The sequence below is a fragment of the Callithrix jacchus genome, chromosome 4, assembly GCF_049354715.1.
Source record: "Callithrix jacchus isolate 240 chromosome 4, calJac240_pri, whole genome shotgun sequence".
NCBI classification, from domain to species: Eukaryota; Metazoa; Chordata; class Mammalia; order Primates; family Cebidae; genus Callithrix; species Callithrix jacchus.
In genome coordinates this window covers 53,833,747-53,858,527 of record NC_133505.1, presented here as the reverse complement: position 1 = coordinate 53,858,527, position 24,781 = coordinate 53,833,747, and the positions used below count along the sequence as shown (strand labels likewise).

The window sequence follows — 24,781 nt, the reverse complement described above, 5'->3', positions numbered from 1 at the left end:
GTACCTATATTCTGGGGCTGAATTTCCCCCATCCATGAACCCTACTGCAATACTCCTCCACTGTGTCCTTTCCTCCAGCCAGTAAAACAAACAAACAAAAAACTTGTCAATATTTTTCTCACTCTTATCTCTTAGACTGTTTCTCAATTCCATTCCTTCCATTTAGCACTGTGTTATTCAGTTCAAAAATCAATAAAGCTTTCCTTAAATTACAGACCCCACTTTCCAAAACACCCCACTGTACTCAAGCGATCTTCATTTCAATGTACATATATTAATATTAATGGTCTATGGCTACTTTAAATATGCCAGTCCAAAGCTGAAGGACTCACTCCAGGAGTCCAGATTATATTAGTTTGGAAACTACACAAGAGAAGGGCCTTCATCTCATCTGTCTTGTTTACCACTTATTACCCTGCTCCCAAAACAGTGTCCAGCACATGGTAAGTGTTTAATATATATATGTTTTTTTAAGACGGAGTCTTGCCCTGTCACGCAGGCTGGAATGCAGTGGTGCAATCTCAGCTTACTGCAACCTCCACCTCCCAGGTTCAAGTGATTCTCCTGCCCCAGCCTCCTGAGTACCTGGGATTACAGACATGCACCACCACATCCAACTAGTTTTTGTATTTTTAGTAGGGACGGCATTTCACCATGTTGGCCAGGCTGGTCTGGAACTCCTGACCTCAAGTGATCCGCCCACCTCAGCCTCCCAAAGTGCTGGGATTACAGGTGTGAGCCACTGCACCCAGCCAGATAAATAGTTTTGAAATAAATAAAACATCTCCATATAGAGCCCTACTTTGCAGAGACAGAAGTCCACGGAGCTACCAGCTAAAACTCTAAGAGGGCCAGTTGATATTGAGTCAGCACTCCTTGCTAACAGCAATGTACCCTTGCTCTAAACTCATTTTCTGACAATGTTTTCATCCCAGAGAAGTGGGAACTATGCTGCCGCCCCTTTCCCTGGAGTCTCCTGAGTCAAAAGTAATATCCCTTGAGAACAAGACTTCCTCCCTGCATAGTTCATCTTGTACCTCAAGTGGCTACTGAATACAGGTAATACTATACTCCTGATGGAGGCAATATGCTTTTCAATTTTTCAAATTCACCATGCCAAAAATGTGAACATTTAAAAACACTGCAATAATTGACTACATTTACCAGGATTCATCTGAATGCTTGACATTTTGCACACTCAGCATGTTGTGTTTTAACACCTGCTGTGTGGCTTTCTATGTCAAAGTAAATATGGACCCAGTAAGCATATTAATAAAGGCAGGAGAAAAGTTGTTGTACTGTTTAGAAGAGAATGAATACACTAAAATCAAGAGGCTCTACTTTTTCCCCACTTCTGCTACATATCTGCCATGACTTCACACAAATAACTTCATCTCCAGGAACCACAGTTTTCCAGTATAAATTGGAAAGTCTGCAAAATGTAGAAGATACCATATAAGTATAGAGTATAATTATAATGATGTGCTTTTTGTAAGATGAGGAGGGTAACACAGTGTTCTCTTCCAAATCTGCTGTCTGCTAAACATAGGCTTTTACTTATAAGCATCCTAAAGGATTCAACTGAATATGTACATCTTCACTTCATGTCCTGAGATGTTCTTTGGTGTTGTTGAGAGATACAGGATGACTGCTGGTGGATTTCACTCGAGTTTGGCTACATTTCAGAAAAAAAAAATAAAGCAATCCTCCCCAATATAAAGGTTTTCAAGAGCTCTAGGACATTATTATTTTACTGCATATTTTTAACATAATGGATTTTTTTTTTTTAGTTAGAAGAAATGGCAAATTGATTCAATATGGGAAAATATGAAATAAAAGATCCCTAAGAGTGAAATACATAAATCCATTTTACTGTGCTTAAGCAGTTAATACTGACCATATTCAATGTGGGTATGTTATACATATCACATTTTACAAAACAAATAAATAATCACAAGTTGTGTGACTCTTCTATGAGGCTTAGGGCAAGGCCTGAAAAAAATGCTAATGCCATGTAGTGACAATCTTTCCTGCTAAGGCTGAACTCTAGTTTAATGGCTAAATGTACTGGGTTTTTTCTGCTATTCACTCTACCAAATCACATTGCCCAGTGTTTTTCTGAGGGGAGAAAAAGGCTGGGAGTTGGGGGAAGTACTGTATTTGACTTTATATCAATAAGAAGTATAATTATATGTTTGAGAAGTTTTTTCTTTAAGTAGATCTCTGAAACTAAAAAGTTTCCCTTGGAGATTCTCAACTGTGTTTATCTAAAAGAAAACCAAAAGAATCAAAAAATTTTTACACATTTCATCTGTACCAAAACCAAGCAATGGAAAAACATTTTAAGGGGTAAGGCGCAATCAAAACTCACTCTTTAACTAGTTAGGAATAAGCACAAGTTAAAATTTACTTCCATTCTACCCGATACGAAAGTACTCCTCTGCAAAGAATAATTTGTGATGAAATCTTAACAATTACATTTCTAGATGTTTTTAAAATATAAAATCTACAAATTCAAGAAACTTCATGAGAGAAGGAGAAGTTTTCTGTCTTGACATTTCAGAATAGAGAAAGACGTTCCCTTATTTAGCGCACCTCACTATAACCAGCATTTAAATCACATGATATGTGGTTTGCACAAAATAAAGCAAAAGGATATTTAACTGCAGTAATGCTATTGAAATTTTGTATGAGGCTCCTTATGACTAAATCTGTGAATCACTAAAAGAAGAGGAATGGAGAATTAACTCAAACCCTTAAAACAGTTTCTCTTGTCTTTTTATATGGAAATTAAAATTGCCCAGGACATTTCCATGGACAGAAGTCTAGTCATAACTAATCAATTACTCTTATAGGTCAGCGTAATTTGGGACATTGTACTTGTGGTACAATTGAAATATAATTATTTTTCAAGATAAAATCTGATCAGATCTTCCTTTGCAATAAAAAGAGAAGTGAATCTAATTGCAAAAAGCAAAAATGTTATTCCCATCATGACTATTTAAGGATAACTTTAAGTACAGTATCAAAACATTTCAACTAATACTACAGTTAATGTTTTGAATTTATCCTGGAATTCAGGAAAAAACCCATTCAATTATAGAGAAGAAAAACACAATATATCATTTCATAATTTTAAAAATATACATGCCAAAGAGAAATTTTGATAAAAATTATTTCAATTTTAAGTAGCAACTTGTGGGCCTTGTATCAAGGTAGTTTAGATCATCTAACAATAGATATTCTGGAATTTTGAAAGGATACAACCCATAATGCCAAAGGGGAAAAAATAATTAAAGATATCTACCATACTTATTTTCAAATATTTAATACAAGTTTTCTAAAATTTTTTAAGTATTTATTTTCCACCTGAAATTATTTTTTCCAACTGCCATCCTAGGAAGTTTTATATATTCAGTCCCAAAATATTTAACTTTAAATAAGTTTTTTTTTAACTTAAAGGCATAACACAAAAATGTGTCTGTCTTCATACAACTTGAAATCTATTGTTTTACATAATTTTGCATGATAATTTATGTTAAGGTGAATAAAGATTTAACAGGCTTAATAACCTATTTTCCTTTGTCTAGATAGAATTAGATTCAAAAAATATAAACATAAAATCTGATCATTAACTATGTAAGAAAAATACTAGTCACTGGTATCAAGTATTTATTACTTGCATATTTGTTTGCTGAGAGAGAAAAATGGCTAGTGATGCCGAAAAATTATTGTCAAACAGAAATTGCTCTGTCATTTTGAAACCCCTCCTTTTGACAAGCACTGAGAGGTATTATTAAAGATACAGAATTAACTGTGAGTGCCAGATTATATATCTAAAAATGTGTTTTATTTCTTTAACACTGCCAGGAAAACATATGATACTGATAAATATATATAGTCCAGGGTTCTCTAACTTAAAACAGCAGAATAGGCTGGGACTACTTTTAGTATTAAAATGTACATCTGGACTTAAAATTTCTGCATAGTGTTTCAGCTTGAAGCTATTTAAGGCAACTAAGTTATGAACCCTGAACACCAGGCTTCACAGTGGAAATGCTGACAGACCCCTAACTAAAAGGGTGCTACTGGATGGAGAGTTGACATGTTCTCTCCACTATTACCTGACCATCAGCTAATGAGCTGAATTTGCAAATTACTTCTTTCTCACTAGAATTATCTAGGATAGAAAGGGTCTGGAATCCTCTAATAGTATGTCTTAACTATTTTAAGGTTTCAGTGAGATACACCTGAAAATGTTAAAAATATTTATTTCCGTTTCCTTGACACCTGGGGGTACCAAACATTTCAAAACTGCAGAACTTTGTTAAAAATACAACGTTAATAAACAACTTTATATAAAGTATACTAGTTGTTTTTGCATTTTTACATGTAAAAATAAATAATTGTTATATAATCCCAAAACAATAGTAGATGAACGCTAATACATTCTTAATGCAATACATTGCCAATATTGTGTTTAAACACTAGTTTAAATTGACATTTCAAAACAGTCTATTGAATTCATTTCTGATTCTCTGCGGTGTCAAGCTCAGTGCCACAGACACAAAATACGGGCTCAATAAATATTGTATTAATTTGAATACCAGACTTCACAACAAATAAGTTTCGTGTGTGTTTAAATGCATTTACCTATCTGCTATCTACCTGACAACCACTATAATTTATTTTTTACATAGCTCTAAATATCACTGCCAAATTGCTGTCACCACTTTAAAAACGGAGACTTCTTCATATTATTTCTTCATTGCGGATGTATTTGATTATATTGCAAGAGTGTAGAAAGTCTAGTGTTCTCAGGCTTCTAGTCCAAAAGTAGGATAAAGAGAGGCTGTCACAATCTGGATGTTCCAAACATCCATACATTTCTTTTCAACAGAGACAAAACTTCCATACTGAGTAGATCTCAGCTATCACCCACGTTTTGAATTCTGTTTAACACAGATGTGGCGGTAGAAAGACACTGACAGTCAGGTTTTTGGTTAACTCAATTCATTATTCAATTGATATAAATTAAAATATTTGATTAAATATGGTCTTGCTATCTACAGTCTGTCTACTGCTTAAGATAACAAAAAATGGATTCTGTAATTCATAAGTTGATTAATAACAAAGAACAAAATGTATTTTCAAAACAATTTTAAAGGGTGGAAATGAAAAAATCTTAAATGACAACCAAAATATCTGAAACTAGCTCAAGCTAAGTTGCAAAAAAATATTATTTCCATCCAAAATGCTCATGTTCAAATCAATTCAGTAGCATAAATAGAAGAGAATATTTCAAGATAGACCTTAAATATGTTTAGCAGAATGGTATACGGAACATCAAGCATCTAAATATCTTTAAAAATGTAAGGATCTATTCTTATATTTTTACATATTCTGATTTGTGGCATTATGCAGACACGATATCTACTTATTTGTATTTTTTGCTGCTTTCATCCAGGTTTGGGATCTTAGGTGGCTTTTGGTTTGGGGGATTCGGGGTGTTGGTGGAAACAAATTTCCATTCTCATATAAGGTTACTTTAAAAATTCTGGGCCCTCAGACAATGGATGTTGTACAAGATATCTCTTGTGTGAAAATTTAAATTTCTACAATTCACATGTATTCTGAGCTTTTCCTCTTTCAAGTTGCCAAACATTAACCTACAAAATGGGTGGTTTATAAAAAAGAGAAATGTGACGGTTAAAAAAAAATTTCTTGAGCCAACTGCAAAATGAAACTTGCCCCAGAATGCAACATCCCCTTTCCATAACAATTCATTCTGATTTCTGTTCTGATATCAGACCTAGCGAGATAACCAGCTCTAATTGACCTGGACTCCTCTTTCTTTCCGTCCCACCCACACACGGAATCTGAATTGGTGCGTGGGGTGGGGCTGATCAACAACCGGGAACTGTCAGTGGCCCGTGGCAGTTTGGCCCCAGGTCCCCCAGTGGAGAAACTGGCCTGATTCCTCCCCCAACTTTTTTTGTCTGTTTACCTTCCCCAAGGCCTTGCGTGCCCCACTCCCCACAGACTTCAGAACCCAGGGGACCCAGGCCCACCTACTTAAGTTCAGAGGTTAGAAATGGCCCAAGGCAACTTTTTGAGAGAGCTCATCTCCACGTCTGGCTTACCGCCCCCTGCATCCCTGACGTCTTGCGAGTGTGGACAGTCTTGCGTTTGTGGACAGCCCGGGAACCCGACTCCCCCATCAACCCAGTGTGCGCTGGGCCCCGGGGGTTCGGCGTCTCCCAGTTGGAGAGGGTTGCCCTGGGAAATCCGGATCGAGTTATGGAGACCCATCGGGCTACTGTGAGAGGCTCCAGATCCTAAATCCTCAACCTGTAAAGCACCTGACTGCGACTCCCGCGGCTGCCACCCGCCAGCAAACTAACGGGCCCGGCAGGCACGAGAGTCTGCGGGACGCGCAGCGGCCTCTTTCAAGCTTCCGAGCTCACCACCACTGCACAGGCCACCGGCAGGAGCCTCTCGCCACCTTTCAGAAGCAGGAGGGACCTTTTAAATTTAAGTCCTTTAAAAAGAATAATAAAGCAAAAATACAAAATTTCACCTCCTTTTTCAAGCTGGGAGAACCGAAGTTGTTCCACAGGTTTCCCTCATCCCTCCCTAGCGGGGCGAGGCGCAGAGCTTGGTCCCGGCTGGAAGAAGCGGCCCGAGCTCCCGCCTCCTCCCCTGGCCGGAGCCTCCCAGCACTCGAGGGTTCAACCCCAGGCCCCCTGAACTCCCCCGCTACGGGGCGCGCGGACGTTCCGGCGGCCCCGCCTTCCTCCCGGTAACGGGATCTGGCGTAGGTCAGCGAACAGAGCAAGCGCCGCCGTCCTGACACCCCCTCCTCTGGAGACCTTCGGCTTGTCCCGGACCCTCCCGGGCACAGATAGTGCAGCCGGCGCGCCTCAGTCAGCACCCCACGCCCAGCCCCGAGCACTGCTGCGGGGCGCCGGCACCCCGCGAATCCCGGGAGGGGCCAGGACCGCTAAGCTCTGCGGGTCGGGGAAGCGGTCACCGAGACCTGCGGAGGGGCATTTGGCTGGAAGGGAAGCGGATGGGAGCGCGCAGAGCCCCAAAGAGAGGCGGCGTGGGCAGCCCGCAATGCGGCCAGGCTGGGATGTCCGGGGAGGAGGACGCGGGAGCCCCGGGGGACAGTGTCGGGGATCCTCTTCCCCGGGAAAGGGGCGGGGTGGAGCAAGTCCGCTCACAGTGAGAGAGTGGGCACCTTGGGGATCCTGGGGGAAAGGGAGACGGCGCCCAGGAGTGGGTGAGAACGGAGGCCGGGCATGAGGCATGAGGGGTAATGAGCGGATCTGGGGGACCGGGGCTGAACTCGGGGTGGCCGTGGGCACAGGTGGGCGAGGGAGGGATTTGCGCCGAGGGACTGCGGCCCAAGCCCGCCAAGGCATCCGGAGGGAGAGGCCCAGCCGGGGATTTCTGGGGTCAGAGTCGCCAAGGCAGGCGGTCTTGGAGGACGTCCGGGGCACAGCCCCGTGGGCAGGAAGACACCGGCGGGCAGGTTCCGCGGCTCCTGGCCGGGGGCGGGGGGCGGTGTAGCCTCTTACCTTGAAAGCCACGGGCAGGGTCTTGTTGCAGCGCCAGTGCGAGGGCAGCACCGAGCACAGGAAGTTGGGGCTGTCGGTGCGAACGAGCTCGGCCGGGTGGTCGGCGATGATCTCCACCATGGTGCGGTTGTCGTGCGGCGGCCGCAACCGGGGCACTGCAGCTGCTGCTGCCGCAGCCGCCGCAGCCGCCGCCGCTGCCGCCGCCGCCTCCTGCTGCTGCTGCTGTTGCTGCTGCTGCTGCTGTTGCTGCTGCTGCTGTTGCTGCTGCTGTTGCGCAGCCACCACCGGGCTCACGTCGCTCATTTTGCCGGGCTGCAGGCTGCTGGAGGGGGGGCTGAAGCGCCGGCTGGTGCTCGGATCTACGGGAATACGCATCACAACAGCCACAAGTTAGCGAAGTGGCCGGGGGAGGGGGAGGAGGGTGGAAATGAGGGGCAAGGAGGAAATTGGGGGGGTGGAGGCGAGACGGGGGAAAAGAGGATGGAGGTGATGGGGCTGAAGAGATGAGAAATCAAGTTTGATGAGGCCGGCTGCCGGGCGGAGTCTGATCGGCCAACAAAGTCTGGCGATGCGGCGCAGTCGGGCTGGCGGGTTAGGGAGACCCGGGAGGCGCAGATCTTTGCAGGAGCCTATGGAACACCCGGGGTGGCAGCTGCGAACGGGCGCGGGGGTGTGTTTGGCCCGGGGAGGCGGGGGACTTGAGTTTGCAGCTTGGAGTGGGGTCCCTTGGGGCACCGCGTCCTGGGTGCGCTGGCGCCCCCTCCCAGTTCGAGTCCGGTGGTGAAGCGGTGTTGGGTTCAGCAGTCCAGCCCCCGGGCCAGCATTGCCGCGCGCTGCCCGCCACCGCCGCGCCGCGCCGCGCAGTGCGCTGCTACCCAGCTGCAGGCGGCCGCGCCTCCGCCCTCCCGCGCCGCCGCCTCCTCCGCTGCGGCCGCCGCTCCCCCCGCGCCGGCTGCACGCTCAGATTCCTCCCGCGGCGGCTGCCAGCCCGGCTCCCCGGCTGGGCTCCTTCCTTTCCCTTCTTTTCTTCTCGCCCTCTCACCGCCACCTCCTTGCATCCACTCCCTCCTGCAATTTGCAAAGCTCCCCTATCCCTTGCGCTTCAAGGTGCCAAGAGGTAAGTCGTGGGCAGCGAATCTCGGGGCAACGGATCTCGAGCCTGCGAATCGCAGCCGCTGCCGCCGCCAGCCGGCCGCGAGAAGGAGCCCCCAGCGCCTTGTGCAGCTTCAGAAGCCGAGAGGCGGCCCCAGTCTAGGGGCAATCTCGCCTGGTTGCGTCTTCTTGCTCTCCCTACCCCTAGGACAAGGAACCCCCTCTTGGTCGGAAGAGACTGAAGCCGAGACACCAGAGAGCTCCCGGCTGATCTGACTGTAACTATTTTTCGTTGTAACTTCAGGAGAGGAGGAAGGAAAATTCTTGAGCGTCTGTGCTGACTTCTCAGCACTCTTCACCCTCCCACCCCCAACCCCCACCTCTGTCGGAGCGGCTCCCAGGGGAAAAAGATTTTGCAGGGTTTGGGTGTTTTTTGTTTTAAGTGACACAAAAAATGAGGGCGGTGGGGGGAGAACTAGTCAAAATAGTTTTTAGGAACTCAAGCACATAGCTGGACATTTCTTTTTTCTTATATATTCAATCTTGTTATTCCTAGAGAACAAGAATGAGCTGGGTTTTTTTGTTTGTTTTTTGTTTTTTTAAGGACTGAAAATTGTCAGTTTGGTGATTAAAATAAATTGAAAAGTCCTCGCTGGGGGAAAGCAGCAGCCGTTTTCTATGAATTTACATCTTTTATTAAGTCTATTTTACATCTAAGACTAAGTTTCGTGTCTGTCTTCCCCACTGCTCCCGGGAAAAAATTAAAAATACAAACTAAAAAATTCAAAATGTTTCCGTGGCTGTTTATTTATGTATTTATTTCCTAGTGTGGGTTTAAAAAGCGACTTTGGATCCCCCAAAAAGTTGTGGTCGAGAGGATGAAGGAGCGCGGGGAAAAAAGCGGCACTTTTTACCTAAAATGTGGTTTTTGGAGGCTGGGATTTCTAATGATTAGGTTTTTGTGGTTTATATAGACACGACTCTGGCTAAGGCGATCATTACGCTGATGAGAGTCAGAGCACGTGGGTGTCTACGACCAGCCTCAAACTCTGAACCTTCAAAACAAATAAAACAATGTGCTGCGCCCGCAGAAGCCGGGAAATCCGCTTGAGGCTATTACACCCCAAGAAGGGCGCACAGGGTCGTTTTACCCTAAGAGTTGTATACTGCTACGTTTCTTGCTTTTATCGAACTCTTTAAAGCCTTCCAAAGCTTGAAAACGTGTTTGCGAAAAGAATCATCAGTTGCCAAAGTTTCAAAGATTCCTGGTGGAGTAGCTGACACAGCAACAAGTGATTTTATAAAATAAATTAAGAATTAGAATGCCTCTCCCTCGAAGTATTAAAGAAGAAAGATGGTTGGGGCATCTCTCACCCCCTCCCATCTTATTGAAAGCAATTCACATACCCATTGCTTGGTGTTTTTATTGCTCAGTGCAAACGCCTCCCTGACCCTCATAGCGACCTGCCACGACCCTCCCTGACTGTTTTAAAGCTTTGCTCCCACTCGCTGAGCCCAAGCCTGGGTCTGCGCCCTACAAGAGGCCTGGAAGGGCTCTGAAAGCGTGAGGGACACGTAAGATGGGGTACCAGTCGCGGACTCTGGAGCCCTTTCGAGTACAAGATGAGCTTGGAGGGCTATGGATGCGTGACTCAGTGACCATGATCGCCCCGCTGAGGAGATTCGCGGGGGACTGAGGGGCAATCGGACCGCGGGAACAGAGGTGGGGGTGCAGGGCAGCCAGGTGTGCGCTCTCGCGGGGGTAAGAATAGAGTTCAGGGGATACTACTCTGTTCTTCCCATTTGGGGCTTTATTTTTACCTGTCCTTCTTCCACGCTCTGTTCCACGCCTCCCTCGTTGGTCTTTCCCTTTCCCACGTTTCTCTCCACGTTCCTGCCTCTTCCCCAAATCCCTCCACAGACACGAGACCGGCGCCGTGCCCCTCCCGCCCCCACGGCCGCCTGTCACTGCCACCCTCGGTGACTCCGAGAAGCGATTCTGCACCACCCGCTATGGCACCTGGTCCCCAACCTACTCTTCGCGCCCGGCCTACTGGCCTCGTAGCCCGAGCACCGCCGGGGTGCAAGAACCTATTTAGCCAGACCCCACCAACTGGAAGCGCAGCCAGGAGCTGAGGTGGCTCCTGTACGTGAGATTTTTAATTATCTTTTCGGTCACAGGGGAGAGCTCTAACCTCGGGCACTGCGGCGTTCCCTGCGTGCACAGGTCTCTAGAGTCCGACAGGCGGCCGAAGGGAAGCCAGGCTTTCCCCGAGAGAGAGAGAGGGAGGGGGAGAGAGAGAGATAGAGAGAGATAGAGAGAGAGAGAGAGACTGCATTTATTGCTGTCCCCTACCTTACACATCCACTCACAGGCACTCAGACACATACTCTTGCACGTCCACACGCAGACACACATAAATACACACTCATACACTCATGGCTTTTTTTTCCTGCCTTTTTTTTTTTTTGCTTTTTAGGGGGCTAGTTTTACTTTGGGCATGTTGTGCCACTAACAGAGATCTCCGATTCCCTTTTTGTTTTTAAATCTGTGGGGCTGCAAAGGAAGGAAGCAGTTATGAGAATTGATTATTTCTGTGGTAAAACTGAGATAAAATTCCGTAACTGCCATGGTGGATAATATGATATGCCACCTTCTCTGGGATTCTCCTCCTCCCAGGTAGTCCATAGAACGGAGAACTCCTGGAACTTTGGAGACAGTAAGAAACAATTAATATTTCAAATATAGACCACCAGAGGGATTTCCAAATAAAAAATTCTAGAATTTAAGAAGTCACCTTGGGGACTTTTCCTCCTTTTTCTCCATCGCTGTTTCGTCCTTTGTTTTATTTGGTGGATAGCAAACTATGCAGGCCTCAGTGGCTGGAGATTTTAAGGGCAATTTAATCAATAGTGAGATTATTTATTTTAATTAATCATATCCAGTAACTCAGCTTTATAGCCTTTCTCAGTATCCTTCCTCCATTTCACATTTCAGTGGAACTAATATAAGCAGCGCTTGGAAGTTACTAGTCTTGGATCTCTTAAAATATCCTACAGTTATTTATAACGTGGAAATGAAATTTTCCACTGAATACCCTAACAACGTTTCAGGTATCTGGCACAGTGGATTTTCAGTCTCCTTTCAAAAACATCCTTTTGCTGAACATTCACACTTTCAACTGGAACTGACTGAGCCTGGAATTGATGATGTCTTGGCTCTGAGCATTATACTTAAAGGAAGAAAACATTTTTACAGACCCCTAAGCCAAACCTCTCCTGTTAATAGTAGGCACACAGGAAAACCATGAGGTTTTGCATATGTGTATTTTGTGCTGTAGTTTGCTTGATGTCACCCTTGGGTTTAGATTTTCTACATCAAAATGTTCAGAACTAATCGCCCACCTGATTTCTCTTCAGAAATATTCATCTTTTCAATTGTATGTGATGACACTAAAAAGTATACATTTTTTTCTGAAAACGTGGCAACTCTGGAAGATCCAAGCATAATCCCACCCACCACCCCCTACCATGTCCTTTAACATTTAATATAACTGTTTGGTAACACCTGACAATTCTGACTTTCCAGACAAAGAAAATGGGATGTGAAGCAGTCAGGTTATTTATCCAACTAAAGAACTGACTGGGAAAAGAACCCATACTCCTTTTATTCTGGTTTCCTGTTCTAAACCCCATACATTATTTTATATATTTTATTTATACTTTTTATGATGAAAAGTAGAAAAGTCCCTTTTATCTTAAAATATTTTTCAGGCCAGGCACGGTGGCTCACGCCTGTAATCCCAGCACTTTGGGAGGCCGAGGTGGGTGGATCACGAGGTCAAGAGATCGAGACCATCCTGGTCAACATGGGGAAACCCTGTCTCTACTGAAAATACAAAAAATTAGCTGGACATGGTGGCACGTACCTGTAATCCCAGCTACTCAGGAGGCTGAGGCAGGAGAATTGCCTGAACCCAGGAGGCGGAGGTTGCAGTGAGTGATCACGCCATTGCACTCCAGCCTGGGTAACAAGAGCAAAACTCCGTCTCAAAAAAAAAAAAAAATTTTTTTTTCAATAGACCAGCTAATAAAGTGAGGCAACCAATGGAAAATTATGAGCATATTGATGATCCCTAAAGGTTTGAATGTATCATATGGGAAAACTTCATAAACAGAACGATCTTTACAGAATTTGTGTTTGGACAGTGATTGAGTGAAGGTTACTCAGCCCTTGAAGAGGCGGCATTGCCACTAGATCATTATGTACAATTTTTTGTACAGTTCTCAAAGATGTTTTTACATTTTTAAATAGTTGAAAATTTAAAATTATATTTGTAATACACGAAAATGATATGCAATACAAATGTCAGTGTCTGCAAACAGTTTTATTGGAACATACCTATGGTCACTCATTCATGTATTATCTATAGCTGCCTCACCTAAAGCAGAATTGGATAGTTGTGACAAAGACTATATGAGTCACGAGGCCTAAAATATCTGCTGACTTTTTACAGAAAAGTTTGCCAACCCTTGACCTAAAGTGAAAGAGACGAGAGACCCTGGAGAGTGAGACAGCAGAAAAGAGTAGATATTTTAAAAAGATACTGGAATCGGAGTACATGAGGTTCAGATTAGCTCTCTAAAAGTGAAAAATGTAACATTTAACTTACTCTTTTCTGCATAAATTATTAATTAGATTAATATATTTCACCTAATAATTTTGGAGGAGCCAAAACAGAAAGAAAAGAATGAGGAGTGAGTACATTTTCACAGGCTCCTTAAGAATAATTTTCTTACACATCTCCGTATGTAAGCATATTCCATTGTCCTTAAAACATAGTGGGAACTGCATAGATGAAGAAGAGTGAAGAAACTCTCATGTAGCCTAACATAAAGATAGGTAAGGCTTTAGTAGGTTTATTCCAACCGTGTTGCACATGATTACGCAAGAAACTCAACGAGCTTACCAAGAATTTTCTGGTATACAATATATTCGTAAGCCCTACATACACTTTTAAGGCTGTTAGCTTAGTAACTTAAGTGAGCCCAAAGCTTTATGACATATTTTTTCCATTTTACTTTTTATACCATTAAATACTGTCTGATTTGTTTTAAGCTCAGTAAATTTTCCCCATTGTCAATGGACCTATAATAATTTGCATGGCTGTAACAAGAGATGAAATGTTTGTAGTGGAAGACTTAGCATCATAAACCTTTCTTTGTTGTTTTAGTTAGTATTCCCATGGGCCATATTCAGGCACTTACAAGAGAGTACAGTGTTGTCATAAAAAGTCTGACACTTACCATATGACCTTTCAGAACCACATTCATGGAGCATCTGTCTAATTATTCTTCAGGCATGGCACTGACCGAAGAGGCATATATTTCTTTTGACTAAAATATCAACTTAGTAAACGACACCCTAATTACCTGAAGAGACAAATGTAATTTCTAAAAGGGTCCAATTCATTACCCAGGAGTCAGAAAAAAATTAATTTTCTCAAATCAGCCCTCTGGTATTTTGGTGTTGGCAATTGTGCTATGGCAGTAGCAGTGATCTTTGAGCAGCAGTGGAATGTTATATATAAAAGTTTACAGAGGTCTGTGATGAAACTTCTAAGAACACCCTAAAATTAAAGATTTCCTGTAGTAATTCAACCATTCTTTACCCAGTTGCTCACATACTGCCTTTAAGGCACCGAGGAAGGTGCTATCCAATTCTAATCTCACTGCCCAAGGTTCCAAAGTTTCACTTTAGGCATTAGGGCAGTGACCTGAATCATTTGTCCCCTCCCTACACCCTGCCAGCAAAGTGAAAAATGTAAATCATAATACTGTTGGTTCATCTAGTAAAGTACCAAAAAAATTCAACATTTGCACACTGTGAGAAATTTGAATTACAAACTAGCAAAGCAGGAAAAAATAGAACAGTAAGAGTTCAACTTGGTTTTATTAGCTGCAATCCTAGGGGATGCCAGTTATAAGTCACCATTCTAAGTGGTGTGCTACTCTGGATTTCATACTCAGAAACTCTTCCTTCAGTGTTTTTCCCTGTGCTTTTCTAAATTAGATTTTTCTCAGAGAAAACAATTTCTTCTTCCCATCTAGTCATAATCAATTTCTAAAAGCAATGATTCATCTTTTTGGACTTTAGATTACTCTTCTGAATTATCTTTGTTATTGGCAGGATCTTTTTCTCATCCACATTCCTATTAGTCACAATCTTTCTTCTAGATCATTTTTCTTCCCTAGGTGTGTCAATTATCAATTTATTGTCTCGCAATTCCAAATTCACCTTGTTTACTTGCTCTGTGAAAATGAATCTGGACCCATTAAATAATTCCCTTTATCAGTTGGCATTCATGTTTTGTCAGTGGGGGCATTAGAAAGATATTGCAGGAGGAAAGGGTTTTGCTTCCTGGTTCCCTTGTGCTCAAACAGCAGGTTTCAGCAATGCAGGACATACAGATTTCCCAACTTCTGGCTCCTGAAGTGCTTACATACCCACACCTTCTCCAAGGCCCATCTGCTGCAGTAGAGCTGGCTTTTCCAGTGCCAGGTTTCTGAAGCACTCAGTAACCAGCAGCTTCCCCCAGCATCCTCCCTTCTGGGCTGTTTGTAGCAGTGTGGCTCTGTTGAGACACCCCCATGTGAACAGCTTTCCCCAGCACCCTAGAGGGCAGATCTACAGCATGCTCTACTAGCATAACTTCTCTGCCACCAGTGAGCCAAGGCTATGCAGGGTCTGGATCTCAGCCCTGGGTGAGAAGAGGGGAGGACTCTTGCTTGCTGTATTTCAGCCCTGAGGGTAGTGGATGCTATTATTCCTGTATTCTTTAGCACTATCATTACTTCTTGCTAGCCAATTCCTTGTTACTCAAATTCTCTGTTATAGTCAACAATTCTTTATACTAAACTTTTCTTATTCAAATTACTGTATGATTTCTCTGCCCTCATTGGACTCAAACTGATATGCTAAGGTTTCCATTTTCTCATCCACAAGATGTACTTATTCATATGATTTCCATTTTGGATCTCTCCACCGGGGTCATTATAAGATAAGCATTTCCAACATCACAGCACATCTATTAAATGATTTATCTCTACCTAATTATAAGCCTACAATTAGAGGATATATATTGTAAAGAGAAGAAGATGTAGACAGAGAGTACAGATACGGATATTTTAAAGCACAGGTTAGAATTGGTCAATGTTTCTTCCCAGAGTCCTCCTGACATCTTCCATGAAATCCCATGTCCATACTGCAATTAAAATACACATAAGCAAAATTCCTGTGCAAAAGTTCCAGAGCTGCCTTATCACTAGATCTGATTAAAAAAAAATGCCAGGATCAGGGAAGGTGGAGAGATACCTTACAGAATCAGAAAAGTAAAATGCTACCGCCAAGGAAAGAAAGGGAGCAGGACTAGATGACTGATGCCTTACTATAGCTGAAGTCAGAGACTGGGTAGTGCTATGACCCCATGATAAAATAAAACTGGGAAAGCACTGTATTAAACAAAATAAACAGACTGCATATGGCCAATTTTGTACCAGATTTTAATATGCTACATGCATTTTGAATCTCCACTAGAAGGACCTAAAATACAGCAATTACAAACTTATTTAATTGTTGCTTCTAAAGGAAAGTAAAGGTCTTTGAAGTAGTTATAGAAAATACTGAGCTAAATCAAAGTGGAAAAAAACATGTGTTGGAACATTAAAGGTACCATCCTGTCTAGAAGGGAATATTGTAATATAGAGGGGAAGTGAAGTTGGCTTGGCTGCTTGTAGCCAGGCCAAAGAAGGCCCTGGTACCATGATTCCCACCTTTGCGCACATTTACAAGTGGGAGAATATTCGTGTTGCTTCTAGAAGCCACAATCTTAGTCTTTTCCTCACTATTACAGCCCACTGCCTTCCTTGACCTAAACAGGAGAGTTCAACGGAAGTTTCCCTGGGCATGACTCTTAACTCCTCTTGAGTCCTCATTAAGGTGAAGCAGAAGAGTCATGCAGGTATGGGGGCAGATCCCCTCATTATTTAATACTTTCATATTTTATCATGTATTTCTTAATATTAAATTTCATTTTTCAGAATATTATATTAAAAACATATCTTGAATAGTAGGGGTTTTTTTGGGACCCTCTTAAGTTTTGCCCCTAAGGCTAGCTAGGGCCTCCATCATTTCATCCCATCCCGGCCCAGCCCTCCATCTGTGGGTATTGAGAACTTACAGAGTGATTTCAGACCTCCCTGCTTCATGATCAGCATCTTTATTTTTTTAATATGTTACTAAATATAAGTACAAATTGCAATCATTGCATATTCTTCCACAAAAGAATGTATCTTTTAGGTCAGCCATGTTGGCTCATGCCTCTAATCCCAACACTTTGGGAGGCTGAGGCAGGTGAATCACAAGGTCGGGAGTTCTAGACCAGCCTGGCCAATATGTTGAAACCCCACCTCTACTAAAAAATACAAAAATTAGACAGCTGTGGTGGTGCGCACCGGTGGTCCCAGCTATTTGGGAGGCTGAGGCAGGAGAATCGCTTGAACCTGGGAGGAGGAGATAGCAGTGAGCAAAGATCACAGCACTGCACTCCAGCCTGGGCAACAAAGCGAGACTGTCTCAAAAAAACAAACAAACAAAATGTATCTTTTAACCTTCTGTACCTAATCGAAGTATCTATAGCAGATGAAACAGAATTTTGACCTTCACTATGTAAAGGTGATTATTTGTGTGTGTCCTGTGCTTACCTGGTTATCACTCTTTAATAACAAAAATATGGATTATCTGCCTATTACTATGTAATTTTAAAGGGGTAGATGTGCCTGTTTTGTTGTTTCTGTTTTAGAACTGTCTTTGATTTTATTTAAATACATTGCAAACACATTACACTTGGGGCTTATTATCTTTCATTCCCATAAATATGCCTTTGATGTTAAATTAATTAGATTCTCCATTAGTAAATAAAATAGATTCCATTATCAGATCATTACAAGAGTTTAAAAGAGGCAGCTCCCACTGGGCCTGGTGGCTCACACCTGTAATCCCAGCACTTTGGGAGGCCGAGGCAGGAGGATCACCTGAGGTCAAGAGTTTGAGACCAGCCTGGCCAACATGGTGAAACCCCAACTCTACTTTAAAAAATACAAAAAGTAGCCAGGCGTGGTGTCACACGCCTATAGTCCCAGCTACTTGGGGAGGATGAGGCAGGAGAATCGCTTGAACCTCAGAGGCGGAGGTTGCAGTGATCTGAGATCGCACCACTGCACTACAGCCTGGATGATGGAGTGACACTCTGTCTCAGAAAAATAAATTAATTAATTAAAATAATAATAAAAGGGGCAGTTCCCACCAGCACCACTATGAAAGTAAACTTGTACCAGCATAGGAAAAAAAGTAGGAAAACACTTTTTTTTAAAAAAAAGCTTATTTGTCCAGTATTCTTTCCTGTGTTAATTCAGTTCATTTTCTCTGAATTCACATCTTTGTCTGGAAAATATATTTATTTCTGTTTCCTAAGTGAAACTTCTTTTTATAGTTTTTGATGACTAGGTTTGAGTCTTAACCATGACATGCTGATTCTTTGACTTTTTGAAGTAGGGATTTTTCACACGCCTCAAAATCAAAACCTTTACTTTAGTTCTCATATGTACAGAAGAATCTTAGCAAGTCTTTGTGGTTTTGTTTTTTGCTTTTTATCTTTTGAGACAGGGTCTCTCTCTGTCACCAGGCTGGACTGTACTGGCCTGATCATAACTCACTGTAGCCTCAACCTCTCAGTCTCAGGTAACCCTCCTACCTCAGCCTCCCTAGTAGCTGGAACTACAGGCAAGCGCCACCATGCCCAGCTAATTTTTTTTTGTATTTTTTTGTAGAAACTGGGTTTCAGCATATTGCCCAGGCTGGTCTCAAATTCCCGGCCTCAAGCAATTCTCTGGCTTTGGCCTCCCAAAGTGTTGGGATTACAGGCCTGAGCCATCGTGCCCAGCCTCAGCAAGTTTTAATTCGGATTTTTACCTCAACATTTAGACCAGATTTATATGTACATAGACAATCAATAAATATAAAATGCTATTGAATGACATTGTTTTTATTATTTTTGAGTAAGATATTCTACAGTAAATCACACCGAATGAGATGTTCCAGATTTTTTTTTTTTTTTTTTGAGACGGAGTTTTGCTGTTGTTACCCAGACTGGAGTGCAATGGCATGATCTCGGCTCACCACAACCTCCACCTTCTGGGTTCAAGCAATTCTCCTGCCTCAGCCTCCCAAGTAGCTGGGACTACAGGCACGCACCACCAAGTCCAGCTAATTTTTGTATTTTTAGTAGAGATGGTCTTTCACCTCATTGACCAGGATGGTCTCGATCTCTTGACCTCGTGATCCACCTGCCTCGGCCTCCCAGAGTGCTGGGATTAAAGGCTTGAGCCACTGTGCCCGGCCATGCTTACTATTCTCCAGGATTGCTGGAAATGTGGGTTGCATTTAGCAGTTTTATGTTACATTGTTTTTTTTATTTATTCTGTTTTTAACTTGCTTCACTGGTGTTTATCCTTACTGAAGGGAATTATTACTGTGTGCCCATAACTATAAATGTGAAAACTGGTTGTTGAGGTATTACAACTTACTATAATATATATTCATAATTTAATTATGGCTTCTCTGATGCTGATGGTACTGGTTCATACAAAAATAAATGCCTGTTTTCCAAAGGCTTCTCTGATAAAATTTAAACTGTGAAAATAAAAAGAGAATTACCAGAAGAATGATGCATAAAAAGCGTAACTCATCTTATATTAACCTTGAAAGTTGAAAGCTTTTTCATTTTCTATTTTGTTTTGCTAGCATTTACAAAATCAACCATAAAAACTTCCTCTAGGCAGAGATCTGGCAAAACGTTCCAGTTCAAAGTCAAACTTTCTATAGAATGTTTCTCACTGTCAGTGTTAAAATTACAAAATTGAAAAAAGAATTGTTGGCAAGTTGCTTTGCACTTGTAACTGAATAAAAGGTGGGGAGACATACAGCTAAACATGTTAAAGTCCGAACAATTCATCAGTCATTTTTATTAGACAAAATGAAAAGAAAAATAGGTGAGTTTGAATTCATTTACTTCACCTTTAAAATTGTTCTATTATGTGAAAAACCTTTGTGGCCTTGATCATTTTAATATGAGTTGCTCAATTTTCTGAACTTCTCAGCTGGAGAATGTGCAATTTGGAGCCATTGAAAGAAAAACTTTCAGGAGGTTTACATTGGAGTGGAGACTTGGTCTCTTCCCTTTGAACTCCCTTCCAGGAACAGAGCAACAGGACCACATGTAAACTCCATTTCTTCTCTGCACATCCTAAAAGGGTGGGTAGACTGAAAAGTGGGAAGTGCATCGGGAAGCCTTTTTAACTAACTCACTATAAAACCTTAAACAAGGGCTCTACACTAACATGTCCAATGATCTCACAGAAATTTCCATCTGAACATTCCATAAACCCTTCAAGGTCAGTATGTCCAATATGCCGAACAAATTGTTTCAGGTGAAAAGAAAGACAAGGGACAACATGTGTATATATTGTCATTTATCATTTAATTGTGGCTTCTCTGATGCTGATGGTACTGGTTCATAGAAAAATAAATGCCTTTTTTCCAAAGGCTTCTCTTATAAAGTTTAAACTGTGCTCTGTGCACAGTCCTTATTCTTTCTCCACCTTAATAGTACTACCGTACAAAGGATTGTGTGCTCCTTAACCATAGGAACTATGTCCTGTCCACAGAAAAGCTGGAACCACCTCATTGAAGAAGTCCAGAAACACCATCCCTACTGTATTCCATGTATACACCATGTGATAGTGTCTCCTGAAGTCATGTTAACATGGTAACCCTAGATAGCTCCCACAGCCAGCATAAGGTCTGGCATATAGCATGTGATCAATATATATCAGCTGATTGAACGAATGAATATACCCCCTTAGGCAGAAACTTAGGTATCACAGTAGGCTAATATTTTTCTATCATTTTCTACTTCTAGTCTGTCATCTGATTTTATTAATGCTACTTCCTGAATATCATTTATCTATTTTCTTTCCATCTCCATCGCCACTGCCTTGATTTCAGGCTTTTAGCATCTTGAACCTCAACTACAATGGACTCCTAACGTGTTCCTGCCTCCATTTATGCCCATTTCAATCCCAGTCTATCCTCCGCATTGCCATCAGCATTCCCTTTTAGGAATACAATTTCAACTATTTTGTTACATTGGTTAAAACTCTTTAAGTGGTTCCATATCATCTATCATACAAACCCCTTCATGACCTGGCCTTCACAAGTTATCACTGCAGTGAGTATAGAGTTTAAAAAGTAAAACCCAAATTTGAAAACAAACGTATCTTGTGAAAAGCCTCAACCTACGCATCTCCTAATATCTCTTGCCCCAAACTCAGACTTGTTTTTCTCTTTCCTTCATCACTGCTACAGAAATTTGCATTTACTTCCATTATTGCACTCATCAGCTGAATACTCAGTTGATATATAAGCCTTCCATATAGAGTGTAAGTTCCTTGACAACAGGGATTAGTCTTAGTCATCTTTTATCCTCAGCATTTAGCATAATGCCTAGAGTGAAATAAATGCCAATAAATGCTTGTTACAATGAGTCACTGAATAAATAAACCTATTGAATTATCTTTAGACCTGAATTTTCTATCCTTTTAAAATAGGAAATTTTCATATTATCAAGTTTTATTATTCTTTCTGAAGTTATCAAATATTTATTTGGATGTGGCTCAATGGGAACTTTCTCACATCTTCCTGGGACTATAAATTGGGGGGAAAGACTTGAAATAATAGTTTGGCATTAAGTTTGAAGCTGCATACACTATATGAATTAGCAATTCTGTACCTAAGTACCTACCCTAGATATACATAGAAAATTATAATATGTTGCATGGCATACTGGAATAAAGAAATGAGAAGCTTGTGTTTTTTGTGTTTTGTTTTTGAGACGCAGTTTCGCTCTTGTTACCCAGGCTGGAGTGCAATGGCGCGATCTCGGCTCACCGCAACCTCCGCCTCCTGGGTTCAGGCAATTCTCCTGCCTCAGCCTCCCGAGTAGCTGGGATTACAGGCGTGCGCCACCATGCCCAGCTAATTTTTTGTATTTTTGGTAGAGATGGTGTTTCACCATGTTGACCAGGATGGTCTCGATCTCTTGACCTCGTGATCCACCCGCCTCGGCCTCCCAAAGTGCTGGGATTACAGGCTTGAGCCACAGTGCCTGGCCGAGAAACTTGTGTTTGAGGGCAAAAGAATATAGCTCCAGCCACCTTAGCCCATACGGGTATCCTAAGGGCTCAGGAGATCAATGTCTTGCACTAGTCCTGAATAGACGGTTTTATAGTGAGTTAAAAAGGCTTCCCAGTGCACTTGCCAATTTTCAGTCTACCTACTCTTTTAGGATGTGCAGAGAAGAAATACAGTTTACATGTGATCCTGTTTGTCTGTTCCTGGAAGGGAGTTCAAAAGGAAGAGACCAAGTCTTCATTCCAATCTTGGCGATGCTGTTCCAACCAGGTGCAATGAATAGTTGCTGTTTTATTTGAGAATATTCAATCTGCTATGGAAAATAAGGAAAATAAATAAAACTAAATATAAAAGCTAGTCGTTTGTGAGATATGTTAGACATAAAGGAAGTTAAGCATATGTATCATTAATTTCAATTGGGAGGGATAGAAGGACCAAGAGTACTAAATATTCATACAGTAAGTATATATCAGGCACTCAATATTCATAAGGTCTTAAACTGACTTCTCATTTACAAAACCCATTCTAGCCCATGTATCCTCTGCCCATTAACTCCATAGCTGTTCATCAGTGTAACTGATGAACAGCAAGCTACAGCTGTGTCTAAATCAAGTGTGTTAACTTGAGGTGCCATCCTTCTGCCAAGTCCTGTTGCTGAAACCTTGACTCTGGCTTGAAACCACACCATCAGGGGATGGTTGATGCACCCAAGAAAGAGACAAGATATATGAACTCGGGTACTATAATCCTTCCATTCTGCTTGACCCTATCCTACCTGTAGGTTAGCCTATGCCATCCCTCTCCCCTTGCTTATCCCTCTATATTTTCAATTAATTTACTAAGTGACATGACATGGGCATCTCATTTAAGTCTGAAAGACATTTGATTCAGTGACTTTTAAGATAACTTGCTTTAGTGCTCTTAGAGCCTGCATTGCACCATGGTAGTTTTCCACAAGATGTACATGTACTCCTGCAGTACCTGAAAACTTTCCACAGACACAGACAGTTTTAAGAGAACTGATTCCCAAATCCTCAAAGTCATATACACTCCTTCCTAAAAGTGATATGCCTAGGAACTTGCCCATGGTTCCCATTTTCTCCCATCATATTTCCCTTTTCCTACTTTGCAAAAGTAGGCCACCTTCCCTTACTATTATACATATGCTCTTGGGCATAAAATATCTCCTGGCCTCCATACAGAGCCTCCATTAATCAAGGCACTAAAAGCACCACTTCATTCAACTCCTTAAGAGATGTGTTTCCAGGCTGGGCGCAGTGTCTCATGCCCATAATCCCAGCACTTTGGGAGGCTGAGACGGGCAGATCACAAGGTCAGGAGATCAAGACCATCCTGGCCAACATGGTGAAACCCCATTGCTACTAAAATACAAAAAATTAACCAGGCATGGTGGTGCATGCCTATAGTCCCAGCTACTCAGGAGGCTGAGGCAGGAGAATGGCTTGTACCCGGGAGGTAGAGGTTGCAGTGAGCCGAGATGGTGCCACTGTACTCCAGCCTGGAGACAGAGCAAGACTCAAAAAAAGAGAGATGTGTTTCCAAAAAAAGGTTAACTTTCATGTTTAATGATTGTTTATAAAAAAGTATAATGTAGTTATCTTCTTTCAGCAATTATATACCATGGCAATAATACTATAATAACTCCAACCAGAAGAAGTATTTTAACAGTTATAAATTCATGGACCTAGGAACCTTGACTACTTACTTGCAATTTCAATTTATGCACTTACTTTTCTGCTGAAAAAACAGTTAAGCCTGACTAATTGAGGCTCTAAAGCATAAAAAAATACATCATTAAAATATTATTTTGGGCTGGGCACAATGGCTCATGCCTATAATACCAGCATTTGGGGAGGCGAAGGCAGGAGACTCGCTTGAGTCCAGGAGTTCCAGACCAGCCTGGGCAACATAGTGAGACCCCCCATCTCTACAAAAAAAAAAAAAATTAGTGGGGCTTTGTGTCATGTGCCTGTAGTACCAGTTACTGCGGAGGCTGAGATGGGAGAATTTATTGATCCTAGATCATGAGAGGCTGCAGTGAGCTATGGCCACACTACTGTACTCTAGCCTGGTGGACAGAGGGAGACCCTATCTCAAAAACAGAAATAAAAACTATTTTGTGGAGGAAGTAGAATAGGAGTGGGATAAAAATAAACAATGTGAAATTTCTGACTGAGGAGGATCTTGTTTTTTTTAATGGATGAAAAAAATCAATATGATATTTACCCTGTATTACATATATCTGAGGCTGGTCATAGTGGCTCATGCCTGCATCCTAGCAGTTTGGGAGCATGCCCAACCTTTACCTGAGCTCAGGAGTTAGAGGCTAGCCTGGGCAACATGCTGAAACCCTGTCTCTACCAAAATACAAAAAATTAGCCAGATGTGGAAGTAAATGCCTGTGGTCTTGGGGTACTTGGGAGGCTGAGGTGGGAAGATTTTGATACTACTCAGTATTTAATAAAGCAATTTTTAAAAGCTCTATGGGTCTGAATATCAAAGTTTATAACTTAAAGAACATATATTTCCTAGTCATGGGTTGGGCTGGAGATTGGTTGGGGAAATTCATGCCATTATTTTCAGTATTTTGGGGGATTGGGAACAAATACACACTTTCCCATTAAATAATATAAATACTGCTCAAATTCTTACGTGGCCCTGGAAAGCCTATTTAACACGCAATAGATCTAGATGTAATGCTAATCCCAGCACTTTAAAAGGCCAAGGTGGGTAGATGACTTGAGGCCAAGAGTTTGAGACCAACTTGGCCAACATG

At 42.1% G+C, this 24,781-nt stretch overlaps 1 protein-coding gene across 6 annotated transcripts in view; it reads right to left on the bottom strand.

The window, feature by feature from the left end:
- The window catches only part of RUNX2 (RUNX family transcription factor 2), a 219,704-nt gene that overhangs the window by 119,194 nt on the left and 75,729 nt on the right, over positions 1-24,781 (bottom strand). For 5 of the 6 annotated variants that reach the window (XM_078369317.1, XM_078369320.1, XM_078369318.1 and 2 more), the window contains one exon: positions 7,584-7,942. In XM_078369317.1, coding sequence (XP_078225443.1) covers positions 7,584-7,942 — 359 coding nt within the window. Of the gene's footprint in view, positions 1-7,583; positions 8,451-24,781 lie in introns of those variants that run through there. The other variant, XM_078369321.1, reaches the window with a different exon arrangement.